Genomic DNA, 15787 nt, shown 5'->3' on the forward strand with positions numbered 1-15787 from the left:
TCGGCCTGCTCGTGTTGTTGTTTTTCTTCTGCTCGCTGGTGTGCGTCCGTTTGTTCGGGCACAGTTGTTTTTTCTTTCAGATTCTTGAAAAAAATAGTTGGATTTTGGTTTTTCTACTGTAACGTCAATCAATACCTGAATTGCTAAGAAGTTAAGGCAGCGAACATGGATCGATAAGCCGGAAGCGGTAGTGACGGGCCACCGCTGGATATGGCGGCGGAGCAAGGGCCCGAACGGTAAGATCTTGAGTGTATTTGGATGGGGAGAAATATCTGTGGAGTTAGGTGGGCCAGCGTGGGCCTGGTCCAACATGGTGGACCCACCCAGGTGCCCCTATACCCGCCCTACATTTTGGGCCGGATATGATGGGTGCCGGTCGCCTCGGGCGTTTGAGGCACCCGTCCGGGTCACCTTTTTGTGATCGGGCTGTCTGCCCGGGCGTATGAGGGGGGTTTGGGGTGCGCATATGAGGGGAGTTTGTATGTCAGGTTGTAGATGCTCTTACACCCAAAACTGCAACCCCTGTTTTGACCCATTTTTCAGATATTTCATCGAGTGGGTAGTGGGCAGCATCACGAGAACACCACATGCCGGCGTGGCTGCGAGGCCAGCCAGCATGCCCGCGAAGTTGGGGGCTGCATAGACGTCCGCCGGCGTGGCTGCGACGGCCAGCCAGCATGCTCGCCCGCGCTGCTGTAACGGCACACACGCCCGCCCACCCATGAGACGGCCAACCCGTCCGGCTGTGGCTGCTTATACCGGTGGGAGCGGCCCGGTGGGCGTGGGCCTAGTGCAGCCCCAGCGGCTTAGCTCCTCCTGGGCGTGCCTCTGGTGACCGCGTCCCTGCCCACAGAGCACGGCGACGCCAAGGCCGTGTCGAGTAGCGGGTGCTGCGAGCCATGGACACAAGGGGAGAGAATGAGAGGAAATAAAGATGCGGCTGACTTGTGGGTCCATATGATTTTCGCTCAGGAGTTTTCGGGCGTGACTGGGTCTCCTCATATTGTCTGTAGGTTTGGTCCCAATTTGAGAAGCACGGTAAGTCCAGTCGGTTAGGGAGAAAGTGGGAATCTGATTGGATCAACTTTTCAACCATGCACTGGTCAGACGGATGTTTTGAACACTTAAGGAGGAAATAGCGGGTTCGGCTATAGATGCTTTAAGTAGGTGCATACACTCCTTAGAACGATGCCCTGCTCCACTTTTTCCACCAGCGTTGCATGTTCGCGTTATAACCTGGAAAAAGCAGTAGTAGTGCAAGTCCCTAAGTTGATCAGTGTCGGTCAGCTCCGCCGCCTCCTCACTGCGCTTGCATCATTGTCAGTTCCCATTCTAGGCATTTTCATGTGGCTTCGTCGCCAAGCTTCAATGGCTTATTTATTTTTTCATGAGAAAATGTATTCATCAACTATCAAGGTAGTAAAGAGAAACCATAAGTAAAAATTACATCTAGATGTGACTACAAGCAAGGGCAGACCCACGTTGGGCTGAGTGGGGCCCACTCAATTTCCATTTTCACTGCTTTGAAGCCCAATAGTTCACTAGTTGGCCCCCACTTTGCCAAATATTTGTGCCCTGGTCACCTGGGCCCCTGCTGAATTCTTGGGCTGGGACCGCCCCTGATTATAAGCACTGGCTTATAATTGATTTCCATCTCGACAAGGTTCCTACAGTTGTGCTCCGACGTCCTCGCATATGTCACGTTACCATTTGTCCATTTTCCTACTCAACATTCTTTCCAACCCTTTCGCTGTACATGCATTTTCTTTATAGTAGTGGAGAGACTCATATTTGGATATGCTCCCTCTAAAAATTGTCTTACATTTGATACAGATAGAGTAGTAGATAGGGAAGGTCTGCCATCCGCTGCCGTGAGCACTTGGCCGACATTTCTGTTTGGCACCGTGCGGTGTATGTCAAGCTCGGTGATACTACCATAGGCAACGGAAACGTGATGCGATCAAACTTATTTTGTTTTTCCTTCTTTACCCCTTGAAGACCATGGCAAACTCTGTCCTTCAGGTTTTGTCGACAAGTCCATGGATTCGTCCTTTTCTGTCTGCCGCTCCGGTGGCCGGTGCCGGGGATGCGAATCTCTGTGCTTCCACTTCGGTTAGTAGTTTACCTTAGATTTTTTTAATCCTCACAGGTTCGACGCTCAGGCGGATGGCGGCTCTTCTTCTTTGAGTCTGTTCATTTGGACGTAGTCGACGGAGTTTCGACGTAGACTCATACCGTATCCTTTGAGCGGTGAGGTTATGTTTCTCGTCATGTGACGAGATTTAGTGTCAAATGCTTCATATCTATTCAAGAGTTCAACGGGAGCAACTGCGGCCCCACGGTGTTGGTCCTTAGGGCACGTGTATGAAGACTACCCTGTTGTCATCGATATAGTCAATCCGGCTATGGTAGGGGACCAGCGACAACAGCTCGTCGGCATCTTATTCTGGAGACGGTGGCGATCATTCGGTGGTCTCGGAATATCGAAGCATTTTTATTATTTGTGAGATGCTTTGTACTATCTGAATCATTTTCAGAAGAAAAAACACGAGGCAATTCAGACGAGGCATAAATTTGACGGATATCATGCCATAGATCAGGGCGTGCTTGCTGCGATTGAAAGGAACGTTAGGCGCTGCTCCTGCGCAAGGCCGAAGAAGAGGAAGAGAGGAACAGGGACCTGGCCTTGTCGCCTGGCATGCGTCCGGGCTGCCTGCGAGACGAGCGAGCAGCAGTGCGCGGTGTGCGTGGAGGAGGTCGCGCTATGCTTTGATGAAAAGCTCTCTCAGCCGTTTGGTTAGGCTTGAGTTGCACATGCAAAAAGGTGCACTCGGCTGTCCAGCTAGGCTTAAGTTCTTGACAAGCAATTATCACACCGACTTGTGTGTGCAAAGCTTTTTTATTCTCCTCTTTCTTTTAGCTAATTTTCTATATCCCATTAACACCAGTTGTATTTTATTTAGAGCGGCTAAGTGTTCACCGACTTAAAACCATGTGTCGATCCATGGAGGAATCCGTGACAAAATTATCTTTAGCATGCACGTTTGCCAAAACAGTGACCGACTATGGTCCCCCCGTCTGTTTTCTGATAAGGGGGTATATTAATATCGTGAAGATACCAATTACACCCAGTCTCTGCACCAACAAGATGTTCGAAGACACCAAGGATGCTCCCCCTCCATCTTACATGGCCATGATCACCGGTGGCAAACACCAATGCTTTTCCTCAGAGCTATCCTCAGTGCTAGTCCCCTTGGTTGGCACATACAACGCCCGCTAGTTCGATGCGACCATGGTGTCGTCGTCAAGGTTCACCTACCATGGAGCTCCTTCCCGACAAGGTTCCTACAATTGTGTCATGTTGCCTTCGTCGATTTTCCTATCCACGTGAAAAGTATGATCCTCGGTTTGCTTCGTGAACATTGCGTTAGTTTTTTTTAGAAAAGGACGATTACGTTGTGTTTGTCGATTTTCTTGTTCACGTGAAAAGTATGAGCATCTTTGGTTTGCATCATGGAAACACTGGGTTTGTGTTACTGGAATATTTCGTTGTCTCATGGAAAATTTTCCTCACATTTAGAAATAATCTAGCTATTACATGAACACATTTTTCATGCATGACCAAAGCAAAACATTTAGCCATTCTTAAGTAAAGTTATTATTAGAATGGAAACATTTCTTTTTGCCCATGACAAACAAATATTTCGTTGTCGTTGTCAATTGGATGAATCCATACAACGTGGTCAGGAAATTGCTATACAAGTAGACCACACGTAAAACGACATTCAGGAGGAGGCACAAGTTCTACTAAAGCATGAAAATAAGAGACACCAAACCTATCATGAAAGCTTTGTGTCTCCGCGCTGGCGGCGACACCTGTTGGCATCGCTTTCCTCTTGGGGCTTCGTCATTGCCCTCTCCGTACCCTCTGACACTCAGGATGAAAGTCTTTGTCTGCTTTGGGAGACGTGCCTATAGTGCCGATTTGCATCGTGACCTTGTTGGGGCGTCGTCAATCAGTGTGGATGTATCTCTATTATGATGATGTGTGTCTTGTGCTTCTTCTCAGCGACATGCTAGAGGTATTCCATTCAGTAGTGCACTCTTTGTGTGTTTTTAGTGTTCTTGGCGGGTTTTATCGTGTTTTCTTTTAATTAGCTTCTGAGAATTTCCTTAATACCTTATTGTGTGGCCCGTTTAACTTTATTAACATAAACCGGGCCAAATGTCTGCTTCGAGAGGATCAGCCAATAAATACCTTGTGTTATTCCTTCATTAGTGGTGCCGTATAATTACGGTATAACTTTTTTTAGGGAAACTTACGGTATAACTATCACCGATTGGATTTGTGCCACTGTTAAAATAATGCTCTATAGCATACTAAAGTGTGCTCAGAAATGGCGCGTTAAATAAATCATTATACAATATCTTACTAATAGCACACTATAGCATGCTAATAGCAGGTTTTAAGGCCGGCGCCATTTTGCTAGAGCGTGCTATTTTTTTCACAGGTTGATGCCTAGAACAATGAGACCCAGGCCCGCACTGGACATTCGTTTCTCTTTCCACATTGCGTCCTTACAAGACGAGCATGGTCGGCGAGAAAGCTGGGATCTCGCCTTCTTCCGCCATGGTTGCCGACGAGCAGGATTGTAGGAGCCAACGATGAGGACGAGGAGCAATCGTTCTTTACCATTGTTTGTCATCCCCGTGCTCGCAATTAGGAACATGCATGGTGATGCTGTGCTGGCCGAGGGGTCCCTCGCCACGTCTTTTCCAGGCCTGGTGGGCCAGGCTGAGGATCCCAGGGTCAGTTTCGTCCTGGACGGCTTTGGACAGACCACGTTGGATTATACAAAAACTCTAGAAAACATGGCGTACAATTCAAAGATACGGGGGCCGTGGAGGACTCTACCTCCATCGACATAGCCGACTAGGATCTAGAATAACCCTTGGACCCCCGGTATTGCTATATAAGACGACGGCTAAGCTTGTCGATAGACATATTACAATCTCTCAATATTCACTCATACTTTGTACACACCCAATGCAACATATACGAGCACGAGTAGGGTATTATCTTCTCCATGAAAGCATGAACCTTGATAAAACCTCGGCCCCTGCTACCATTCAGCTCAAATCACCTAGCTAGGATAGCCTACCGAGGGATCTGCTGGATTTAGCTTTGACAACTGGTTAAACAATCTTTTACGTGATCTAACAGAGGTGCAGACTTTTTCAAAGAGGAGGATCTAACAGAGTACTTGTAGTTTGCGGTATGAACTAAAGTCGGTTCATGCATCTGACACAGAGTTTGTGCTAAGAGTCAACTAGTCGACGTGCATGCAAGTTACGCATCTTCTCTATACCATTAAGTGCACGTCACAGCCTCGATGGATGCACGACGCCCGGACTAGAAGACCCAATCAAAACTCAATTCCTCTTGCCAAAAAATACAGTATTTAAAGTCAATTCATGCGATCTGGCAATTAAATTGAGTATGATCCGCCGATCTTGATTTTCTCAGGATGTTTGTAATGGATAGTATCATAAGTTAGTATCATGCATATGATACTAGTGTGTGATAGTACCTCCCTAATGCATAGTATTATGTACTAGTATCATAGATGACTTTATTTATTGTCATGCATGACATATAGTAGCATTGCATTTATTATGATACGGTATCATTGTATGATACTCAACCATCTCTTTCTTCATTTAATTCTATGCCACATCATCAAAATTGCCTACTTGGCATGCATGATACTAGTTATGATACTCCCATTACGACCAGCCTCAAGGTCAATGCTTCGTAACCGGGATATAAAAATCAGTGCTTTGTAAAACAACTATGTGTTGAGCAGTAATCCGGGGTACCAAAAAATTGTACATTTATTTTATTGTCAAGCTGAATTGTGAAGCCATTCAAGTATTGTATGTCCCGAGAACAGTGCTATCGCGCAATTCTAGTGCTTTATTAGTCAGATTGTAACATGGCACGGTTTACGGCTTAGATGGTCGTCCATCCATATAATTAAGTTTAGATTTACCCTCTACTGGAAGCTTGCCCAGTAGCCTATAAATAGAATCAGGTGCTCCATCATACAGTCAGCAGCCATCTTGTTCACATCTCTTATCTTGAACCCTTCTCTTGCTCTACATATCTAGCTATCTCTCTAGCCACACAAAGCTTGCTCGGCAACAATGGCTGCAGGTCGAGCTTCCTTTCTTGCTGCTGTTGCTGTTTTCTCCATGCTGATTATGTCGTCCCTGGGGAATCCGAAGCCTTTATGCAGTGACTGTGGGACGTTGTGCAGTACCAACTGCAACGCGGAGGCTAACACCTCCTGCAACACCAGCGGTAACTGTTACAACCCTCGGGCGGACTGCCAGAAGCAGGTTTTCGATGGCTGCACCAGAGATGGTTTCTGCTGCAGCAGCAACGGCACCTGCACTTGTGACTGCAACACCGTAGCTCAAGAACGTTGCAGCAGCGTTACCGACGGCTCTGTACGTTGTGATTCTTGCAAGCGTGCCATGTTCGACCAGTGCTATCCCACCTGTGTCAGTGACTGCAACACCAAGTGCAAGAAAAAAGGGTGCGACGCATAGGAATAACATGCAATCGATCGACCGGGTGCCTTGCATGGGATATTACATGGCTCGTCGTAGTCATACGTATATCGATTTCTGTAGTCGCCATGACCTGGTTTTGTGGAATGGCCCAGCAGTAATGGGTCGTGGCACATCACCTCCAGCGCTTTTGCTTGTTATAATTTTTTTTAATTTTTTGTCAGGGTTTTTTCTTGTTGTTTATTCCTTCGTCTATGCTTGTTATTTATTCCTTTGTCTACAGAGCTCGCGCAAATCCACCTCGCAGGTGTTCACTGGCTTGTATACATCAGCTTGTCCATCCAAGTATGCATTTGTGTGTCATTGTATTCTCCAATAATATTGGAATTAATGTGAGGCGCACCTTCACCATGCCACTTATTCTCGTATGCTGTTGCAGGAATTCTTCTTTTCTACGTAAATCACATTCTACTCATGATTCAGCAAAGCTTGCAAGAACGACATAGCCTGTGCAGCAAATTAGTATACAGAGCCTGAAAAAAAAAAGACTTTTCTTTTCACGTTGATGTGTACTTATAAGATGATGGAGGATGAATCCGGGTCTCTAAATCCTGAGATGCATGAGACAGCTTTTCAAGTTCATACATACTCACACAATGTGATTTACCATTAATGTTGCAACAATACTACTCACAGATTGCTTTCTCCAACCATGTATAATACCAGAGTTTCTTACCTTTCCATCGCTACGAAATACTGGTGTAAACGCACAAACACCGACGTTCACTTCTTGCTATTGATAAGCTCATGCTCATGTCGTCGATTAAACATAATCTGAAAGAAATAACACAGGATTACAAGAGACTGGGGGTTGCGCACAAAAAGAAAATAAATTGATGTACCGTATTATTGCTGAATTTTATGTTCGACAAAGGCATGGTAAAAAATTATAATTGCAGGATTTTTCTCTCCTTATTCAGTTTCATTTAGGACATGGACCATGGATGCCTATCAGCCACATATTGTATATGTATGGACGGCCATGGGGTGCACACAGGCAAGATGCGGTGATCGGTGCGTCGTTTCAATCAGGTTTGTTCCTTTCGTTTGTGGGCATCCTTGTAATCGATTCATATGTCCGATCATGTGATGATATTTGGGGATGAAGGAACTTCCAGTGTGTCTTGGATCCATCAGGGCTGTGACATCATGCACCGATAATAGTACAAAAGATTCCTACTAACATTAAAGTTTTAAATAGCCGGCTATAGGGCTAAATGGTTTTCATGTACAGTTGTTTGCAAAGTTAGAGATTAGCATGCAAGTCAAGTACTTGACTGCTGCTTCCGCTTAGATGCCCAATCTCCGTGCATGTCACGGAGATATACATTGCGGTTTCCATAACATCACTTCGGTAGTTTCAGGGATAGCCGTCATGGGATGGCACATGCATGGTGATATTGTCTCGGGCCAGGGGTCACTCACTATATTTGTTCCCGGCCTGGTGGGCTGACCGAGGACCTTTAGGTAGGTTTCATCCTGGGCCATTTTTGACAGCCCACGGTGAATTATATGAAAACTTCGGGAGACTTGAAGAGCAACTAATTGAGGAGTACTTATCCGGGAGCCCGCGCAAGGGTCACTTTGGGTGGGTTGGGAGCACGCCATTTCGCACGCTCTCAGCCGCTTCGATGTGTTGCGCTTTGTGCACTCCTTTCGGATTTATTTTATTTTATTTTCTGTACGTGTTCCCGGCTTGTAGATGAAAAAAATTGGCTTGTCTGTTTTCCATTGGCTTTTGTTAGGATTTGAACCAAAAGTTGTATTTTTAAAAAAATTGCATGCAAAAGCATATTTTTTTTTTCTTTTCGTCCGGCGAGAGGCATGTATTTACTTCTCGTGGAGGCATGGATTTGCTTCCGCTAGAGGCATGGCTGTCCTTCTCGGAAAGGAAAACAAACATGTGTTTTTCCGCGAGAGACACGGTTTTACTTCACGTGGAGGCATGATTTTGCTTCCGCGGGAGGCACGGCCATGCCTCTCGGAAAAGGAAAAAAGTGCAATTTTTTTGGTTCCGTGAGAGGCACGGATTTACTTCTAGTGGAGCACGGATTTCCTTCCATGAGAGGCATGGATTTACTTCTAGTGGAGCACGGATTTCCTTCCATTAGAGGCACGATCGGGCCTCTTGGAAAAAGGTGTTTTCTTGTTTTTTTTTGTTCCGCGAGAGGCATATATTTAATTCTCGTGGAGGCACGGATTTGCTTCCGCAAGAGGCATGGTGGTGCCCCTCAAAAAGGGAAAAACACGTTTTCTTTTATTTCATTCCGCGAGAGATACGGATTTACTTCTTATGGAGGCACGGATTTGCGTCCGCGAGAGGCATGACCGTGCCTCTCGAAAATGGAAAACACGCATGCCTCTTCGGAAAGGAAAAAAAACATACCCCCGTTTCGTTTTTTTGTCCGGTTTTCTCATGAAAAAAAGGTCGTCGAAATCTATTAACATGAGATCTAGTTTTGAAAATCTTGATACGAGGGATCCAACGGTGAAAACGTTTCATGATTTGGTCGCACGGTGTAAGAGATAAAATATTATGAATAAACGAATCTACAAAAAAGGGGAAACTCCTGGGTTATGACAAGTGGCGAACATGCAGCGCGCCACTTGTCGCAACCTGGCAAGGTGGGAGTGATCTTTCAAAGGGGTACTCTTTAATTAGTGCTTCCGGAAGACTTGATGTAGAATCCGAAGATAAGAGCTGTGGACGACTCTACCTCCACTGATATAGCCGACTACGATCTATAGCACTAGGACCTCTGGTATGTTATATAGGTCGTGGATAGACTCGTCAATAGACACATTACAATCCCTTGATACTCATCTATACACACCCCAAAGCAATATATACGAGCATGAGTAGGATAATATATCCACGGCAAGAACCCGAACCCGGTTAAAACCATGCCTCCTATTACCATCCAGCCCAATCGCCTAGCAAGAATACCCTACCGAGGGATCCGCCGGATTTAGTATGGTTAAACCATCTTTGACACGATCTAACAGAGTGTAGACTTTTTCGAGGAGGATCTAACAGTGTACTTTCTTTCTTCCTAAATATAAGTCCTTTTAGAAATTTCAATATGAGATACATACGAAGCAAATTGAGTGAATATATACTTTAAAATACATCTATATGCATCTGTATATACTTCATATAGAAATAAAAAAAGACATATATAGGAACCGAGGGTGTATTTAGTTTGCGGTATGAACTAAAGTCCGTTCATGCATCTGAGTGGTAGGAGTCAACTAGTCGACGTGCATGCATGTCGTCTTCTCTATACTATTAAGTGCACGTCACACCGCTTGATTTTTTTTTTTGAGCGGAGTCACACCGCTTGATGGGTGCTAATTCTAGCCGGCTGTGCTAGAGAAGATCCAATCAAAAGCCAATTCCTCTTGCCCCAAAAGATATATTCAAAGTCATTTGGTGCGATCTGGCAATTAATGTGCCATTGACTAAAAGCAAGTTGCTCAAGTAATCAAATTTAGGATAATCCACGGATCTTGATCTTGTCAAAGTCAATGCTTCGCAACCGCGAAAAAAAACTCAATGCTTTGTAAAACAACCAGTACGTGTTGAGCAGTAATCCTGGGTAGTACCAAAAATTGTACATTTAGTTTATCTTCAAGCTAAATTGTCAAGCCATTCAAGTGATTTTTTTTTCTTGAGCATTCAAGTGATTGTTATGGTACTATATGTCCCAAAAACAGTGTTATCAAGCCATTTTAAATCCTTTGATTACAGCTCTCTAGTAGACGTGCAGGCAATTAATAGAGACCGGTGGCTTTCAAAAAAAAAATTAATAGAGACCGGTGAGGGTGAATATGATATACTCCTCCTCGAGCCAACTTCTATTGTTTTTTAGCCATCGTAACCTAGATGGGTTAACATTAGATCGTCATCCATCCATATAATTAAGTCTAGATCTACCCTCCACTGGAAGCTTGCCTAGTAGCTTATAAATAGAATCAGGCGCTCCATCATGCAGTCACCAGCCCATCTCATTCATATCTAGCTATCTCTCTGGCCACACAAAGCTTGCTCGGCAACAATGGCTGCAGGTGGAGCTTCCTTTCTTGCTGCTGTTGCTGTTTTCTCCATGCTGATTATGTCGTCTCTGGGGAATCCGAGGCCTTTATGCAGTGACTGTGGGACGTTGTGCAGTACCAAGTGCAACGAGGAGGCTAAAAACTCCTGCAGTGGTACCTGCTACACCCTCGGGAGGGCTGTGAGAGGCAGATCTTGGACCAGTGCAAAGCCGAGGGTACCTGCTGCAGTAGCAATAGCACATCATGCACTTGTGACTGCAACACCATAGCTCAAGAACGTTGCAGCAGCCTCACCGACAACTACACAGATTGCCAAGCTTGCACTAACAGCATATTCAATCAGTGCAATACCACCTGTAACGATGACTGCAACAACAACTGCAAGAAGAAAGGGTGTCATGCATAGGAATAGCATGACTAATGATGGTTGTGCTTGTACCTACGTTTGTGTTTGATCTTTTTTATATAAACGTGCGCCATGACTTGGTTTTATGGGGTGGCACCGGAGATATGGGTTGTGGCGCATCACCTCCAGTGTTTTAGTTGGGGATTTGCATTTTGTTTATTTATACTGAATAATAATATTGAACGGAAGAAATTTCACCAAGTTAAGGCGATGTGTAATTATGGTTGTTAATTGTTGCTTCTTCCATTGAGCTCATATATATGTTCATTCACCTGTATGTGTCAGCATGTCAATGCAAGTGCGCATTTGTGTGTTGTCGTTATAGCACGCAGCAATACTGGAAGGCAGTGTGCGCCTTCACCCTGTTCATTGTTGAGGTAACTGTTCTTTTTTACTATTAAGTGCATGTCACACCCCTGATAAAATGCATAACGAATGTACCGGACGTTCCTTCGTTCCCAAAATATCATGCTACAGGATGGCACCTATAAATCACATCAATCACAAGGATGCTCAGTCTCACAGACGAAATGAGCAACAGTAAGCAAGTCACATGATGCACCGCAGCGCGTCTTGCCCTGATTTCCAGTTAACAAGACCATGTTTGTCCCACTAGCAGAATAGCATAAATCAAGAGTTCAAGATGGCGGCTAGAAAAGACTAAATCAAAGTCAATTCATGCAATCTGGACAGTACGGCCAATTAATGCACCACTTAGTAAAATCCAGTTGCAAGTAAATCTTGGATCGATCCACCGATCTTGATCTTGTCAAAGTCAATGCTTCGTTAAACAACTTTGTATTGGTAAGTAATCCAGGGTATCAAAACTTGTGCATTTAGCTCGAGTGTCGAGCTATCCATTGAGCTCGTGTGTGTTCATTGGCTTGTGTTGATCATGAGCTTCAATACAGGCCGGCTATTGCTCAGGAAAGAAAAGCTGATGTACTGTATTGTTGCTGATACATACAAACGCGCGGGAAATTTCTCTCTTTAGTTTTTACTAGTATTCAGTTTCTTCTAGGACATGGCTGCATACCAGCCACTCCTTGGATACGTACAAACGCGCTACACCAAGGGTGTGTTTGTTCCAACAACAGGTCTTCTACGTGTACACAGTGTGAATAAGGAGTAGCATAGCGATCACCATTTCGGATCAATTCAATTTCTACAACAGGAACGGTTAAAAGAGATAGAAGTTCTACAATGGGGAAACTGCCTAGTTTTTCTCCATGATGGCCTCCTTGACAGACATCAGGAGGGACGGTATTAATGTACTGACAGGTGAGGGTGGTGAGCTTGGCCTCGCGGAGGCACGCATGTCCAAGCGATCACCTTCAACGTCTCCCATGATTCTTCACTGTCGGCTTCCCAGTGAGTGCGAAGAGCATCTTCAGCGGCACTCCACGGAGGATTTGCGGCGACTGAGGGTCACTCCTCCCTCTCCCGGATACGCTGTGGCGCGGGCGTCCTGATCCGTAGGGTGCCCCCCCCCCCCCCCCCGACGGTGTGGCGGATCCCGGAGGCGGCGGGCTCGCGGCGGTGCATGGGCTCCCAGATCCATGGGTGTGAGACTTCCGGCAGCGTGCGGGCTCCCGACGGCAGCGGGGTCGGTCGACGACGGGCTTGGGCGATGGCGTCGGCCGCGTGGTGTCGGATCTCGTCGCTCGTGGCGGATCTCACCACTCCGGCCATCGTGGAGGAACCTGGACCTGGGGCAGCGGCCCCGTTAGGCATGGCGACGGCGCCCTCGGTCGGCGACGTGCGCACGGGGTGGATGGACGCCGTCTTGACCGCGCAGGCGGTGAGGTGCCGGTGGATCTCCTCCACTCTGTAGGCTCTCTCCCGCCGCATTTCGTGGTTTACAATCGCGGTCGTCGGCCTCGGTGCGTTCGCGGGGGTTGGTAGAGGTGCCATCAGACACGAGGAAAATCTGGATGACTCGTTCATCCCGACGGTGGCGACGACCAGAGCCGCCCTTCTCCTCCTTGCAGGCACCGTTGAGGTCTCTGCCCTCCACCCCGACCCCATGCCCGGGTGAAAACCCAGAATCTCCTTAGATTGGGCGGCGACGGCCCTTCATGTGTCGTACCCTTCTTGGAGGCGCCGTCTGGGGCGTTTGGGTGCTCGGTTAGAGGAACTGCAGGCGGGGAGGATGGGACCAGTGGCAACAAGTGGTGTTCGCGACGGAGGAGCGGCGTGACATTTGGCATGTCGACAATGGCGGGTCTCGGCGGCATGGAGCATCGGGGTCTCGCCGGTGGGCGTGTGACGATGGACGAGCGCAGAATAGTGGCGTTGTCTGGTGTCGTGGTGGCGTCGACGATAGCTAGACTGGGCAAAATAGATGCAACAGTATAGCACTGAAGATGGATTGGTGGCAGGTGGCTGCGGCGGTCTCATACCTGGCAGACATCCTGGTTGAGAAGTGAGCTGGATTGGTGGATGCCCCATACCTGACAGGAGTCCTGATTAGGACCTTAAATGTTAGGTTTGGCTGCGAGGTCTATTTGGTATTAGGCCCAGACTATCAGGATCCCTTCATCAACTGGATAGGAGTAGCGACAGATGTTGTCTAGACGGTGGCTTTAGTTTTACTGTTGTATGACTTTGTAAGGTCTTATATGAATAATTAATAAAATAACTGCGTGCATCGTCCAGATGCAGAGGTCGGGGGTGCTCCTCCTTTTCTAAGAAAAAACTCCACGGAGGATTGCCACAAGTGCGAGTTGGTTGTCGTTGGGGGCGATTGAGCCGCTCTTGTTCGCCTCCTAGAGCCCGCGGCCATCGAGCATTATGTGCATGAGCAATGCCCAGTCTTCATTGTTCAGCCGTGTGCACTGCATCCAAGGTGCCCCTTCGTTGGTCTCCTGCACCACCCACGTTTGTGCGATCCCTCTCCAAACGGCATGGTCTGCACCGTCACTCCAAGGACGCCAAGTTTTCATAGGGTGTCTGCAGCTTTTCAACTCTCTCTTCTCTTCTATTTTTTCACATCACAGGAAGAAAAAAATGGGGCTCATGGCCCGGGCTATGCGCCTCAATGATCCACAACATTTGTGCCATCCGACGTCCAGACCAATAATGCGTGAGACTCGCTCCAGGTTGTTAAGCCTTCATGCTTAACAGGCTAACTAACTAACTGAGTGACGAAACTGAAGAAAATGACACCAAAGCCTAAAAATACTGAGCTGAAGTTACTGAAGCCGCAAGGTTTATTACCATTATGATCAGCATCAGCTGGGTAAATTTTTGGTAGGAAACGAATCTCCATCACATGCAGACTCGAGTTGCATCAAGGCTGAAGTCCAAATTAAGTGAAGTCAGTTCATGCATCTGAGAGGTAGGAGTAGTCAAGCACACTCGAGTTGCATGTTAGTAGGAATCTTTTCCACTCGAGTTGATGTCACAATTCTGATGGATGCATGACGCACTGGATGGAAGTTCCTTCGTCCCCAAAATATCATGTCACATACATGATGGAACCTATGAATCACAAGGATGCTTACAGACGAAGGGAGCGAACCTGACTGAAATGATGCACCGACCGACGCGCCTTGCCTGTGCACGGCCTTATTGGCAGTTAACTACTCCATAGCCGTTCTACTAGCAAGTACTACCTCCGTCCAAATTTATTAGTCCCCTTGTATTTTTGGTTGAATTTTAACATTTGATTTAACTATTGAAATTAGTTATATACCACAAAAATACTATCATTGGAAACAACTTTTGAATATGAATCCAATAACATGAATTTTGTGACATATAACTTATATTTTGTTAGTCAAATCTATGGTTAAAATTGAGTATAAAATACAAAGGGGATCAATAAACCAGAACGAAGCTAGTATACAAGATTAACCAACGTAAATCAAGTTGGCAAAATATAAAGACCATGCGACTTTGGCTAGAGAAGACCAAACCATACGAGCAATTAATGTGCCCATTTACTTGGTAGCCTCACCAATCTAGATCTTGTTAGAAGTCAATGCTTGGTAGTAAAACAAGAACAATGCTATATCCAAGGATTTAATTTTACACTTAGACGTGTTAGTTTTTGGTTGGCCCTCGGTTGGGAAGTGCCCCCCCCCCCCCCCCCCCCCGAACTTGGAGGGGGGGGGGGGTTAGTATGTGGGAGGAGGTCTGTACAATTTCCGTATATGATAAACCATTAGGTTTAACATTTTTGGTACTAAAACAGCTACCTATTCATCATTAATTCATGCTACCAAAGCTTGTGCATTCAGTTGATGTTGCAATTCGATGTGCCAAGCTAGCCAGTCAAGTGATTGTTATTATCTGCAGTAAAACAAAGTCCTCAACACATTAGTGCTTGCCATATATCCCCTCCTTTTCCGAATTACTTGTGCCAAGCTAGCCAGTCAAATGAATAAAAAGGATGTATCTACTTTCATTTTTGCGACAAGTAATTCGTACGGAGGGAATATGTCCCAAGGCGGTGTTAATTACCAAGCCTTTGTAATACTGCTCCCTTTGATCGGTAACTAACAAAAATGAAGTAATGAAAGTTCATATTGGAGATGTTCAAGATAGTCCATGGAATTGTATTTTGCAGGATTTTTTTTGATCTATTCATCATTTGTCATGGCAATACAGAGAACACCAAAAGTAAAAAAAAATACATCGAGGTTCGTAGACCATCTAGTGAAAAATACAAGCACTGGAGCAAAC

The 15787-nt window shown here is 46.0% G+C and overlaps 1 protein-coding gene across 1 annotated transcript; it reads left to right on the forward strand.

The window, feature by feature from the left end:
* Positions 1–6128: 6128 nt before the first annotated feature.
* LOC123057419 (keratin-associated protein 5-9-like) lies at positions 6129–6939 on the forward strand. The gene has a single exon (XM_044480409.1). It carries the CDS (start codon positions 6208–6210, stop codon positions 6613–6615), a length of 408 nt encoding a protein of 135 aa, XP_044336344.1. The 5' UTR covers positions 6129–6207; the 3' UTR covers positions 6616–6939.
* Positions 6940–15787: the final 8848 nt, after the last annotated feature.

Source organism: Triticum aestivum, chromosome 3A (genome assembly GCF_018294505.1).
Source record: "Triticum aestivum cultivar Chinese Spring chromosome 3A, IWGSC CS RefSeq v2.1, whole genome shotgun sequence".
Classification (NCBI taxonomy): Eukaryota; Viridiplantae; Streptophyta; class Magnoliopsida; order Poales; family Poaceae; genus Triticum; species Triticum aestivum.

What these genes read in the sequence shown, in the direction of transcription:
- LOC123057419 (XM_044480409.1), top strand. Translation starts at nt 6,208, where the DNA reads ATGGCTGCAGGTCGAGCTTCCTTTCTTGCTGCTGTTGCTGTTTTCTCC.